General features: G+C 43.4%; 1 protein-coding gene across 1 annotated transcript; it reads left to right on the top strand.

The window, feature by feature from the left end:
• The first annotated feature begins 7,545 nt into the window (after positions 1–7,545).
• Positions 7,546–11,918, top strand: LOC8038516 (ice-structuring glycoprotein-like). The gene is made up of 2 exons (XM_029971032.4): positions 7,546–7,557; positions 10,932–11,918. Exons 1-2 carry the CDS (start codon positions 7,546–7,548, stop codon positions 11,766–11,768), a joined length of 849 nt encoding a protein of 282 aa, XP_029826892.2. The 3' UTR covers positions 11,769–11,918.
• Positions 11,919–13,826: the final 1,908 nt, after the last annotated feature.

The raw sequence follows: 13,826 nt of genomic DNA, 5'->3' as shown, positions 1-13,826 counted from the left end.
CAAACACATTAACTGCCCTTAGTGAAAACTAAGACGTTTGAAATATACCACATTCTATTTTGAGTGTCTTTGAAGTACAGCTCATAATTGTACGTACACAAAAAAAAGCCAAAAATATACAATTCTGTTTTTACTTAGTACTAAAATATATTTGTGAATCTTTTTCAAGATAGGCATATTTAAACTACACTTAAAGTACTCTTCATGCATGATTAAATACGTAAATACTAAATTTGAAGGCACAATATACCTTTCACATGGTTTTCTGAAAATAATAATTTATTTCATGCAAAACATACGTTCTAACCCTAATACAAATGCAGCGATCAAAAATATGTCCAGAGTACACTTAATACACGCTGAAAATAGCAATTACTGTTGAGCTATATTCTAAGTATCTTTTGACTGTAATACATGCATACAAAATAAATTTAGTTAAACAGCCAAAGTATTGAAAACTCGCCTATCAGAACTATACTTCAAGCAGATGTGGAGTACACTGGAGTGCCTAAATACAACATTTGATTTGTTTGTCAAGTGAGTTGTGCAGCATCGCACTGATATTTCAACCCAGTTTATGTTATTGTTTTCTTTTTTCTGTCCAGAACGCACTTGATGCGTTTCTTGCACTCTAATCACATAAGAGATTGGGGAACCACAATTACGACACTTGCTGATGCTGCAAAGCTTCAGAAAGTGCTGTGTGCAGATATATTTGGTGCGGTTGTGTTAGCACAATGTTAGTTCACTAAATGTGCATACTTACCATTGTACGTGATGTGAGTAAAGGCTTTAATATAGTGAAATTTAATGACCATATTATGTAGTCACTTAATAATGAAAAACAAGAACTATTTTAAAGAGGAGAAAGTGCCTTGACTCGCTTTGTTCTGAGTGGTGCTATGCAGAGAAGCGATAACATTTCTTCTAGGAGCCGTTTTTGTGGATGTTTTCTTTAGCGACTGCGACGAATTATTATTAGATGCACCAATTCACTCAAAGGAGGAAGAAGAAGAAGTCACAGGCCAGACATACCGTTCCATCAGTCTGTGCATTTTACACTGAAATTCCTTATCCACGGCCATAATTTGTCAGTTGGATGGTTGCTTCGACGAAAGATTTTCATCTACGCAAGCCTCAAAACAGCCGGGCTCAACAGAACGTTGGTCAGCGCTGGAAGAATCCTTCAAGCTTGGCAGCTGCAACGGAGCTCTAGAAGGCCTCTTAGCAACTACCTCTGCTCCAGTACCATGGTGAGCGGCGGCTTTCTTCTGCAGTTGCACGAATCAGCTCGACCTAGCCCTGCGTGTCTGACAGCGTAATCGCTGGAACCCAGTACTGCCGGCCAGTCGTTCAGTCGTAGCGCAGTTACTCACCATCCTGACCAGTTACCTGCCCCAGTGGCTGGAGTCGATACTTAGAGGAGTGACTCGATCTCCCGACTACTCTTCACACACTTCAGCGAATTCCCTTATGCATATGGATTCCCCAACGATCCACATGATAGAGTGCACGGCATGTAACAAGTCTATAATCAACGATGGCAGGCACATGTCGTGTTCGGATTGCAAGTCCAATTACCATCTGGGACAATCTTGCTCTGGGATTGCATATAAGACCTTCATCACCATGGGACAAACGAAACGAGAAAAATGGAAGTGCCGTGCGTGTCGTGGGAAGGATGGTCAGGTGGGAGCATCTGAGCCGAAGTCGTCAAGCTCCTCTGAAGGGATAGGACTGCTCTCTTCCCAACTAACAGCTATGAATGGAAAGCTGGAGGGATTACTGTCATTCAAGGGCAGCGTCGATTCCCTTATGACACTGTCGGCCAAACTAAACGAAGTTTTAGCCCTCAAGCCCATTGTCGAGAGTCTAAGGGAGACTGTGAACGGCCTACAACACTCAATGGATTTCTTTTTGGCCGACTATGACCGCCTCCTCAAGTTGGCGACCACCAACGAAACGAATGGCAAAGCCTGCAAACGGAGCTTTCTCATTTAAAGTCAACAGTGGAGGCGCAGGCATCCGAGATCCAAGAGATGCGGGTCACCCTAAACGACAACGAGCAGCACAGCCGTCTGCCAAACCTGGAAGTTCACGGACTTCCTGTCTCACCTCATGAAGATCTTATGTCGTTTGCTGAGACTCTATCGAAAAAACTGAAGATCTCAAACTTTCAGAAATCTGACATTCTTGCTCTTCACCGCTTGCCAGCCAAATATGCGAAAAACCCACCGATTCTGATCAAATTCGCGTCTGTCCACATGAAGGAATCATGGATGGCAGCGCGGGGTACGCTTCGTTCGCTGGGTCAGGATAAATCTCTTCCCAGACTGTACTTAAATGACAACCTTACCCACGCGAACAAGGAGCTGTTTTGGCGGGCAAGACAGAAGGGCAAGGAGCAGGGCTATAAGTTCGTCTGGGTAACCAGAGCTAAAATCTACGCAAAGAAGGCGGTGGGTTCTCCACCTGTGAGAATTAGCAGTTCGCTAGACCTTGAAAAGATTCTTTAGATGTATGGCAGATTTCGCTCAGGTTTCAAACTTTTCATCTCTTCAAAATTTTTTTGGAAATTGTGAGGAAACGTTTTTTTCTGTAGTACACGTTAATATTCGGAGCATACGTAAACATTGGGCAGAATTTGAAATTACCTCAAGAGCAACTGCATCTTCAGTAGATGTATTTGTCTTAACAGAAATTAACATCCCCTCTTCTCCAACAGATCAGTTCTCTTTACCGGGTTATCGTGGTACTTTTTCCACTCGAGATATGGGTCATGGTGGTGGTATCGCGGTTTTCGTGAGTGATAAATGGTCATTTTCAAATATTTCGTTGACGTTCGCTCAGGCCGAGTTCATTGCCCTTTCTGTGGAGAATTCAATCAATTCCATATGTTTGCTCGCAATGTATAGACCACCGTCCACAAATATAGCGTCTTTTCTCGTAGAATTTGAAGAAACTATTACTGATCTGAGTTCGTATAGTCAATTATGCATTATAGGAGACTTTAATATAGATATCTTGAATGGGTCTAAATCTAATGTATGCAACTACCTCAACACTTTGGCAACTCATGGTATTGAGTCCGTTATTAATTGTCCAACACGTGAAGAATTCCTTTTAGGGAGACTTGTTTCCTCATGCATTGACCACATTAACCTAAGAACATCTTCGACTGTCGTGAAATCAGCAGTTATAAAGGAAAAACTTGCCAACCACTACTTTGTGGCCTGCCGCTGGTCGATCGGCGTTCTTAAATCGCGCGAAACATCAGGCCGCATAAATGTTACAGGTATCGACACCACGGCCTTTGATAAATTGGTCTCAGCTTTTGACTGGAACCACTTTTTGAGGACCGTTAACTACACCGACGTTTATCCAAAGTTTGTGCTGGTATTCAAACAGTTCTATGAAAGATGCCGGAGAGAAATATTCGTAAAGAAACGCAACCCTGATCTTGTATGGCTGAATGCGAATATTTTAGATGCGATAAGGGAAAAAAATGCACTATGGGCTCGCTGCCGTCGTTCACCCAATGATACACACCTACGAATACTCTTTAAATCCTGCCGTAACAAAGTAAACGCGATGATTCGATCAGCTAAGCGCATTTCTTATCACAGAAAATTCTCCCAATCTCATTCGGATGCCCGTAAAACTTGATCTTTGATAAATGAACTCCGAGGACACCAAAGACACTCCATTGATGATACACTGAAACGACATTTTGGAGATAATTTGCAATCGATTGTAGAAGATTTTAACGTTTTTTTTTGCTACTTTTTCTGGTCAGGCGAGAGATAGCCTAGATGCATTTGATAACCTAGTCTCTTCTTCCGCGTTCCTTCCGCCTTTTCAGGAAGCTGATCTATATTCCATTTTGTCTAGTTTCAAGATCAAGAAGTCCCCTGGTATAGACGGAATTCGCCTATCTGACCTCCGCAGAAATATTGGCATTCTGAAAGACGTACTTTTATTTACGCTAAATGGTTTTATTGAAACCAAGATACTTCCCGATGAAATTGAAACATCTATAGTACGTCCTTTGTATAAAGGTGGTACAGTGCTAATCACACTTGTCTATAACGCGCGAGCGTGCGGCTTTCTCCGGGGAGCGCTAGACTGGTGGCATTCGCGGAAAGTAAGCTAGTCACGTGGCGCAACATGGAACGGCCCGCTCGAGGGGTGTCCTGCCCACTCTATCAGCTGGCGGCGAACGCGGAATGCTGCTCGCACGCTTTTTACAAACATCATTGCTCGAACAATAAACAAACTAAAGCATGAAGGCGTATCAACGATGTCGTCATCAAAAAACCAAAAATATATCATAAAGCACTTCACTTTTATCGCTTATCAGGCTGATAGAGTGGGCAGGACACCCCTCGAGCGGGCCGTTCCATGATGCGCCACGTTACTAGCTTAGTTTCCGCGAATGTCACCAGTCAAGCGCTCCCCGGAGAAAGCCGCACGCTCGCGCGTTATAGACAAGTGTGATTAGCCCTGTACCAGAAACAATATTGCAAACTATCGTCCGATTTCTCTCTTGCCCATCATCGCTCAGATCCTCGAAAAGCATGTGTTTAATATAATGACATCTTTTTTAGAAAAATTTAATATCTTATCTCCAACTCAATTTGGTTTTGTGCAAGGAAAGGGCACTCAGCTTCTTCTAGAAGATTTCGCAGATCACCTATACTCAGCATTCGATCACAATCTTGTCACCTCCGCACTATTCTTAGATGTGTCCAAAGCTTTCGACACAGTACGCCATACCATACTGTTGAAGAAACTGTACAGCATAGGTTTTCGTGGTTCATTTTTTCCCTTCTTAAAAACTATCTTTCTCATCGCTCTCAACTGGTGTGCGCATCTGGATTTCAGAGTTCTCGAACTGAACTAAAAGCCGGAGTACCACAGGGGTCTATTCTATCACCTCTTTTGTTTAACATCTTTGTCAATGACATCGCTACCATGGTACCGGGATGTACGCTATATCAATACGCGGACGACACTGTAATTATGACCCAACACATCAACTATGCCAATTCCATCAGCCAGTTGCAATCTCAAGCAATAGCAATTATGGACTGGTTCAAAAGAAACCTTCTTGATATTAATGTTAAAAAGACAAAACTAGTATGCTTCTATAATCCACTCAAAACAGTCACTCTCAACATTCCATTAGTTCTGCACTCTTCTTTCTGCCATCAATGCAACTGCATTCCGGTTGAGTATACAGATAGCGTGAAGTATCTAGGCATATGTTTTGATAGTGGTCTGAAATGGAATGTTCATTTTACATACATCTGTAAAAAACTAAGAAGCATTAGTTGCCTATTATATAATACAAAACACTTTTTTTCCTGTATCTGTTCGAAGAATGATTGCCCATTCGCTTGCATATAGCGTCCTTCGCTACTCCATCACCGTTTTCGGCCATTCTTCTGACTATTGGAAAACCAGGGTGGACTGCATCTTGAGAGCTATCCTGAAAAGTATCTCTTATAAACTTAAAATACCTGACAACGCTAATCTTTTCGAATATTTGCAACTACCCAACTTCCAAACCCTTTATGTTCATTCAGTGGTATTGCGGCACTTTTGGAATTCTGATTTCACAATCTTAAGCCCACCCACACGTGATCTTCGACATACTCACCCTTTTCACATACCTTTTTCCCGCACTCGTTATGGCGAAAGTACGCGTGCGTTTTATGTGCCATATATTTTTTCTCACTTACCACCTGAACTTCTAAACCAAACATCCCTGAGCAAAGTTAAAAAGATGCTTAGAGGTATTTCGTTTTAATAGCGAACTATTGGTTTCGTTTTAGTAGCGAACTATCGCAGACTCATTTTGCTTAGTAATGTGTGCCAATCTTAAGCGCCTGCCTTTCTAGAACATTAATGAATATTCTGCTGTTTGTAGGACATTTTAACAGAAGACCTTCCGTGATTTTTTTTTCGCATATTTTCCAGTTTTGTGGTATTTTATTTTGCTTTGACATTGCTATTGATTTCCGTTTTAGTCTTTACATAATATCTTTTCGCGTAAAATCTTCAAGTTATTACTAGCGTGACTAACTTCATGGAATTATGTTTGCATTTGTTTGTTTTTTTGTCTGTTTTATATTATTGTATTTTCAGTAACTACCCTTGCTACATATCGTTTTTTTTTTTTTTATTGGAGGATGGCGTCGCACAAGCCACTCGCTGGCTTTGATGCATCCGCAATACCAAACTTTTCTATGCTGGTAGCAATAAACAAACAAACATACACAATGCCTTTTAGTAACAGATATCGTCCACGAACTTCGAAACACTGTTTTCTTTTTGGCAGACTCCCGAGAAAAAGGTCGAATACTTGGAACCTTAATAAGTTCTGAGGTGGTCATCGGCCAAATGATTACCTTCAATATGTAGACCATATAGGGCTCTGGAGCAGTCAACGGGACTGTGATTCGGGTGTTCAATGCTTCATGATGTTTGTGTTTGCGTTCGTTTCCAATGTATAGTTGTGGGATGTATGTAGTAGTACCTTCAAATACCACAGGGACACTCTTTACTAATAAAATCCAAATTGAAAAAAATCGTTTCGTGTAATTGGTTTTTATTACACAGGTGGCATCTTGAGGGCCAAGGAATTATATTTTTGGTATATTTGAAATCTTTTCTGAATAATATTTATGATATGCTTAAAATACCATACGCGCATATTTCGAGATTGTGGACGAAATAATACAAAAGGAATACAAAATTAATATGAATATTCAATATATTTCAACTATGTTTCCTGTACAGCCTCTTTTTGCTAAGGGTAGATAGAGGTAACACGTTACTTGTAACGCGTTACGCACATGTCTGGTCGAGGGAGTTGACGTTGACACACGAGCCCTCATGCTGTGGGAGGACAGATGGCAGTCACCGGTATCGCGTGCATAGCCCGTAGGCACACATTCTGAGGCGACACCCGGGAAGGCGCAGTAGGGTAGGAGGCAGCGCAGGTGTGATGACGGAGGAAAACGCCTGCATAGGGAAAGCGAGTGGATTATTTGACTGTACATGTCTGGCCGAGAGAGTTGACACACGAGCCGTCACGCAGTTGGAGGACAGATGGGAATCACGGGTGTCGCGTGCGTAGCACGTAGGCACTGGTTCCGAGAAGACGTTCGGGAAGGCACACTAGGACAGGAAGCAGCACACGCATGAGGACGGAGGAAAACACCTGCATAGTGAAAGCGAGTGGACTAGTTGACTGTGTCGCAACACAGTCACCGAGCCCACTCAACGTGTTTGTATTTTAATTACATTTGAACTACTGCAGAATACGTGTAGACTACATATCTGCCTTTTCATAATAATCCGTGTCTTTTTTTATAATTTTTATTGTAAATTTACATTCGCGTGGCTGAATATGAAGACAACTCGCCGTCCACCGCCAGGCTTTTTTTTCTATATAAAACTACGCAAGCGCACCGAAAGCACACGTGCAATATCACACTTCAGCCAAGAGCCTCCAAAGAGACCAACCTACTGAAAACCATGACGACTCTGGTAAGAGACACGTTTTTTGAATATTCTGCTTTCTAACTTATATACGGTGTTTTAAACTCTTTTATTTATTGATCGAAACATTTTTTTCTATTTTTGGACGACACGTTTTCAGATACATTTTCATATACTGAATGGGACAGTCGGTGTAAAAGATTTAGAAAGATATTGAATGATAATGCAGACTTTCCACTTCAATTTATCATTTACATTTTAATTTACAAGGTTCTAAATATACTAATTGGCGAAGAATGATCCCAAAATTGACGTAAAAATACAAATGCCATGTCGCAATATATAGACATTGAGAGCCTCAAAATGCCAAATTGAATTTCGGCTGTTACTTATATGTGGGGAACTAAACTATGAACGTTCTTATATTTCATACTTAGGATGAAAGTTGAGACATTCTTATAGAAGCATTTAATCTAAAATTACTATTTGTTTGCTTATAGCAATAATGAACCCTAGAATATTTTCTTTTAGACATGATGGGAGACCGCGCGAATATGTCTCACAAAAGCAGCATAAAAAAAAAGAATAAGGTCAGTTGTAATCCTCTCGTTTTCCGTGAGTGGACGACGGCATAGCATCTTTACGCAATAAAAAGATGTCGAGTATCTAATTGCGAAACAAGAAACAAAATTGTTGACACCGAATTACTTCCTTTGAATTTTTTTTTCTAAGTTGATGGTAGACATACATTTCTTATCAAATATAGTTAGGATTCCGTTTTTCTGAGTTCATTTTTCGTTAAATTAGGAGCTTGTTTTTCGGATTTTATTTTCCGCTAAAAAGACTTTGCTTATCAGAGTTTGTTTTTGTTAGTTTTTCAATTCTCTGAAATTCGAAGTTTAATTTTACTTAGTTGCCATTTTTTTTTTCAAAATTTAAAATAAAAACTAAATGTTCGGACATGAACGTACTCTACATTCATCGGAACTCACCTTTATTCAATGCTATTTAATCAGCTGCATTTGGCATTGGCGGATTACTTCTGGAATGCTAACTCTCCCACGACAGATATTGAAAAAAAGAGTTGCATCAATAACAGTCGATACTTTGAAATAGCTAAACTCCTGGACGTAGTCGCTGCGAAGTATGGGAGCTTCAGCTGCACTCTCCCTTCATTGAAATATGCTTGTTCATAGCTATCACTGTTAGAAAAAAAGACAGTACCCCTCGTTCCTCTAAGGAGCACACAAATAGTGTGGCCTGGTCTAGAAACCTAAACAATGGCTTTGGTCGTGACCAAGACAACGGACCTTGACGAGCTAAAAGGTAAACCTATTTTTGTCAGTGGTCCGGGACTGAAAAAAACAAACATGCTCCTCTCAGATTTTCGCAATATGTATTTGTGAAATACCGCCTTTTTTATTTTTATATTTATGTCGTGACCTCGAATTTCAGAGTTTTTCTTCACGGCACTTTTACGACGAGCGTTTTTCGATTTTTTTTTCGGATTTATCCGATAACACGGACCTCTAGTCATAGAAAAACGCATGAAAAATTTACTCATAAATATTGTCTCGCGTCGACCATCTCATCAGAGAGTCCAAAACCTAAGAGGAAAAAGTTCACACAAAAACATACGGTATGAAGTGGGATCTGCTCGGTTGAGTGCACGCGGACCTTTTAACGTGTATTGCCGACTATTTGCTAAAGTGCTAGTTGGTGATTATCACTGTTGTACACGTTCCTCAAAAACGGGAATAAAATCACGTTCCTCCTTCCTTCTCAATCGTGGAACGGGTTCCCGTTACAAGTTCCAGGGGTTCGCAAGGAACACGCTACCGTCACATTCGTAAGATTGGAAAGTTTTGTTAAATTAACTGTACATTTGCTTTTTTTAATGAAATATTGTGCTAAATAATTCATAGATAAAATAAATGAATCGAGGGAATCTATTCAAATAGAACTACGTGTCGAGTCGCCACGGTCACATTTGTTCCCGTTTTTTTGTTTTCGATAATCCCTCGGACACTTCCATATTCCTCGAAATCGGAGGTTGAAATGGACGATGAAAAAGGCCTTGACGCCTAATAAAACCGGGAAAATTTGAAGTTAAATATATAAATAAAAAAAAACCGCCGTTCCTCCTGCCATTTTCTCGAGTACGTCACGAGTTTTCGTTCCAGTTCCACCGATGCAAGCTGGAACGGCGGCGTTCCTCTGAAGAGGAACGCGTTCTGAGAACGCGGTTCCGTACAACAACTGGTGAATTTTAGGTACACAATAAATAAGCGCAAAAAGATAGAGACAATAAAGTAGACAGTGCAGGTGTCCCTTGTGTCAATTCTCTTGTCATTGGCCATTTTGCGTTATTTCATTTTTACTTCCTTGAATATTTCTCGTGTCTCTACCGGCGAATATTGTCACGAAGTAAAGGCTGTTTCACGTGCTCTGAGTCTCGTTCGAAATCGGTGCGATTTGAAGTAAATGTGGGATTAAAATCGCACTCGCACTGTCGCAGCGGCTCTGCGACTGGTTTCCACCATGTTGGTATTTTGATGCAGAGTTGGTGCGATCGCTTTCTGGTCAACCAGCAGTTCATTAGCCAGCTTTCATCCGCGATAGCTGCGTATTCGAAAATAAATTTAGACACCTAAAAGCTTTTGGTTTAATGTTGAATTATTAAACATTTCTAGTTATATGTTTTATTCGTACAACATTTGTGTTTATTACGACTTTTGTGCTGTATTTTAGGCGAAGTCAAACGCGTCGCGTCCGTGCCCGCTGCAACTAGAAGAGCCGGCCGCGCCGACAGAAATCGCGCGGTTGTTGGAGCATGTGAAACCAAAAATTGCGATCGCACTTGCTGCGTCGGCTGTATCACCGATTGTTTTCGCACAGTCGCTGCATGTTAAACAAGATTAAGGCGAAGAGGCGATAAATAATGAACTGAAAAGAAAGGTTTAATCGGCAAACTTGTGCCAAACAAAACAAAGAACGAGAGTCGAGACAGCACAAAAGCGGGCGGCGATTTGGCAGCTTAACAGGAAGCGAGAGTGAGACTGACTCTACAAGCTCACTGGCAGCTCCTTATGTAGTGTGCGTCGGCATCGCAAAAATTCGGCCCAGAAGGTTTGAGCACCGGGCGTTCGGATTGAGAATGTACAGGTATTTTCGAGAACAAGAAACTAGGACGAAATGATAAAAGTTACTCCTCGAGTAAAAAGAAACGCGAGTCTTCGAGAATTCTGTGACCGAGCGCTGCTTGTTCGGCCCTTCGCGCGGCAATATTCGCCCGAACATTTTTTTTTTAAATCGTATACGAAACCAAATAACGGCCACTGTAGGCAAATATGTAGACTTGAATATCGGTTTAAAAATGTCGCATTGCAACTTGTTAAACTCATCACAAAATTCGCCTGCAGCTTCGTCTGACTATCCTCATCCTGGCTGTTGCTGGCACCCTTGCCGGCCTGCTCGGAGGCTCCGGAAGGGCGGCTAGGGCGGCCACAGCGGCCACGCCGGCAACGAAGGCCACGCCGGCTACGAAGGCCACGCCAGCTACGAAGGCCACGCCGGCTACGAAGGCCACGCCAGCTACGAAGGCCACGCCAGCTACGAAGGCCACGCCGGCTACGAAGGCCACGCCGGCTACGAAGGCCACGCCGGCTACGAAGGCCACGCCGGCAACGGCGGCTACGCCGGCAACGGCGGCTACGCCGGCCACGGCGGCTACCCCGGCTACGGCGGCTACGCCGGCTACGGCGGCTACACCGGCTACGGCGGCTACGCCGGCTACCGCGGCTACACCGGCTACGGCGGCTACACCGGCTACGGCGGCAACACCGGCTACGGCGGCTACGCCAGCTAGGAGGGCTAGGGCGGCTACGCCGGCTACAGCGGCTACGAAGGCCACGCCAGCTACGAAGGCCACGCCGGCTACAAAGGCCACGCCGGCAACGAAGGCCACGCCGGCTACGAAGGCTACGGCGGCTACGCCAGCTACGGCGGCTACACCGGCTACGGCGGCTACGCCAGCTAGGAGGGCTAGGGCGGATACGCCGGCTACGAAGGCCACGCCAGCTACGAAGGCCACGCCGGCTACGAAGGCCACGCCGGCTACGAAGGCCACGCCGGCTACGAAGGCCACGCCGGCTACGAAGGCTACGGCGGCTACGCCAGCTAGGAGGGCTAGGGCGGCTACGCCGGCTACAGCGGCAACAGCGGCCACGCCCGCCACGGCGGCTACGGCGGCTGCGTAGCCGGCGGTAACGGCAGCTACGGGCTCGGATACGGAAGCAGTCTGAGCCATGGAGGACTGTACAGCGGATCCGGTCGTACACCGGACACGGAAGCTTCTACGGTTGAAATCCAGATGAAAACGCGGGAATAAATAACGTTTCCGATTCTAACAACGCTTTTGATCTCATTTTACTCACCACACATCTCGAGTTTACCGATACGCCCGTGTTACGGTTTCAACGAGCAGATTGCCTTATGGAACTTGCAAACTGGCCCTAAACTAAGCACTCCCTTAAATTCGATGTAACTATTCTTTAGTTTTTTAACCCCGTGAAAATATCCCTGCACTTTTCCAGCTCTCGATAGCATCATCACAGTGACTTTTGATGTAACTCGGTGCCCTTTTTATGGACGCAACTCGACTCAAACCAGACGGCTCGAGCGACGTCTATGGGATATTCATAGCTTATTGTAACATAACTTAGACGCCCGCAGAGACACATTTGCTTTAGGAGATTGATTGAGATTGACATCTTACTCCAGTTGTTCGGCGCCACCTTTTTCGATGGCTTTCTGAAAAACCTAAACGATTACGTATCTTTTTTTTTTTTTTTTTTGAATAGACGAGGACACAATATTTTGGACGATTGGAACACGATATTCGTAGCTACCAGGACATTTTTATCCCTATAGCTGCTTATGCCGCCGCGTAAGCACGTCACGGGACATGATCAAATTCAATCTGCTACAACTACGCATAAATAAAAAACGTAGGCAAAAAAATTCTCAAATATGAAATATGATCTCTAGAAGTATATCTTTTTACTTTCGATGTCCAGGCTTCTCGGAGCATTTATTACCTCCCGAAAGAAAGTGATCGATCCAACGTTGTGTTTTAGGATCCCGAAGCTAACATTGGGCACCATGAACGTAGCAGCTCTTTTTTACCTAAAGCCTAGGATCGCATACAAACTTGTTTGCAGTATATTGTTTCGTATTCCTATGCATTTTTCAAGATATATTTGTTTTGCCAAATTTACTCGAGAGATGGGTGCACTCTTTATTAACAAAACCTGCGCGTCCACTTTCTCGCGCATCACTATGACTACCAACCAGAGATAACTCCCTCAGGTGAAGTTTGTGCCCTCGCTGATAGAAATATGGATGATTATCGTATTCGTATTCCCGTAATTTTTATTCGCTTCGTCTCTTATGTAAAATGCAAGGATTGGTTTTGGTGTTGGTTATCTGTTATTGGCTACAACGGACGTTCCACCACACTAGTCGGTTCAACATTATATCTGCTGATTTATGAAAGAAAATATTGATAAAGACAATAACGTGTATGTGATAACTGTGCCGGGAGGTACCGTTAAACACCGTTTTTAGAGTTTTACTATTACTATCCCTATTGAGAAATTTTGCAAACTGGGCCAGTTCAAAAAAGCTTATTGCTACTGGTTGAACTGAACAAACTGAAACTGTGCATACTGGTCTTACTGTAAAACTGTAAAAACTGTGCATACCGGTCTTACTGTGAAAATGAGTATGAGAAGCCCACGGCTGCTTCCCGCCGTGGGCTTCTCCGCTGGTGTGCCGATTGCCACTTCGCCGGCATCGGTCCTGTTTACCGCGGTATGTGAGTATAGTGCCCGCAATGTGGGAGTCGTTTGTCTATATGCCACTTTGCCGCTGTTGGTTTCCATCTAGCCGAGCCAGAAAACATCTCGCGACGATTTCACCGCGCCGCGTGTGGCGAAGAAAAAGCAAACATGGCGACGGTTTGTACGATTGTTTTGGTGGCTCCGGTGTTGCGAGTCTTCAAGGTCCTCGTGAGAAAATTCCCCTGCCCTTCGAAGTTATTGCAAGCTCCACGAGTGGCACGAAAGATGTGGAATCATCGTCTCAACTACAAATAAGCAGGCCTTCACGAGCAACGACGATGCCGAGCAGGCGCTCGGCACCATTGTGTTGTCAGATGCTCTACAACGCCGAGGTATTTTCATTTATCATTTGGAATGGCTTCAAGAGTGGGAAATTAATCTTTTTCGCGGATTGTTAATGCCGAGGCGAGTGCC

This window comes from Ixodes scapularis, unplaced genomic scaffold (assembly GCF_016920785.2).
Source record: "Ixodes scapularis isolate PalLabHiFi unplaced genomic scaffold, ASM1692078v2 PGA_scaffold3__209_contigs__length_174095766, whole genome shotgun sequence".
Classification (NCBI taxonomy): domain Eukaryota; kingdom Metazoa; phylum Arthropoda; class Arachnida; order Ixodida; family Ixodidae; genus Ixodes; species Ixodes scapularis.
Note: the sequence above shows the minus strand (reverse complement) of the source record. Positions and strands in the feature narration are given on the sequence as shown.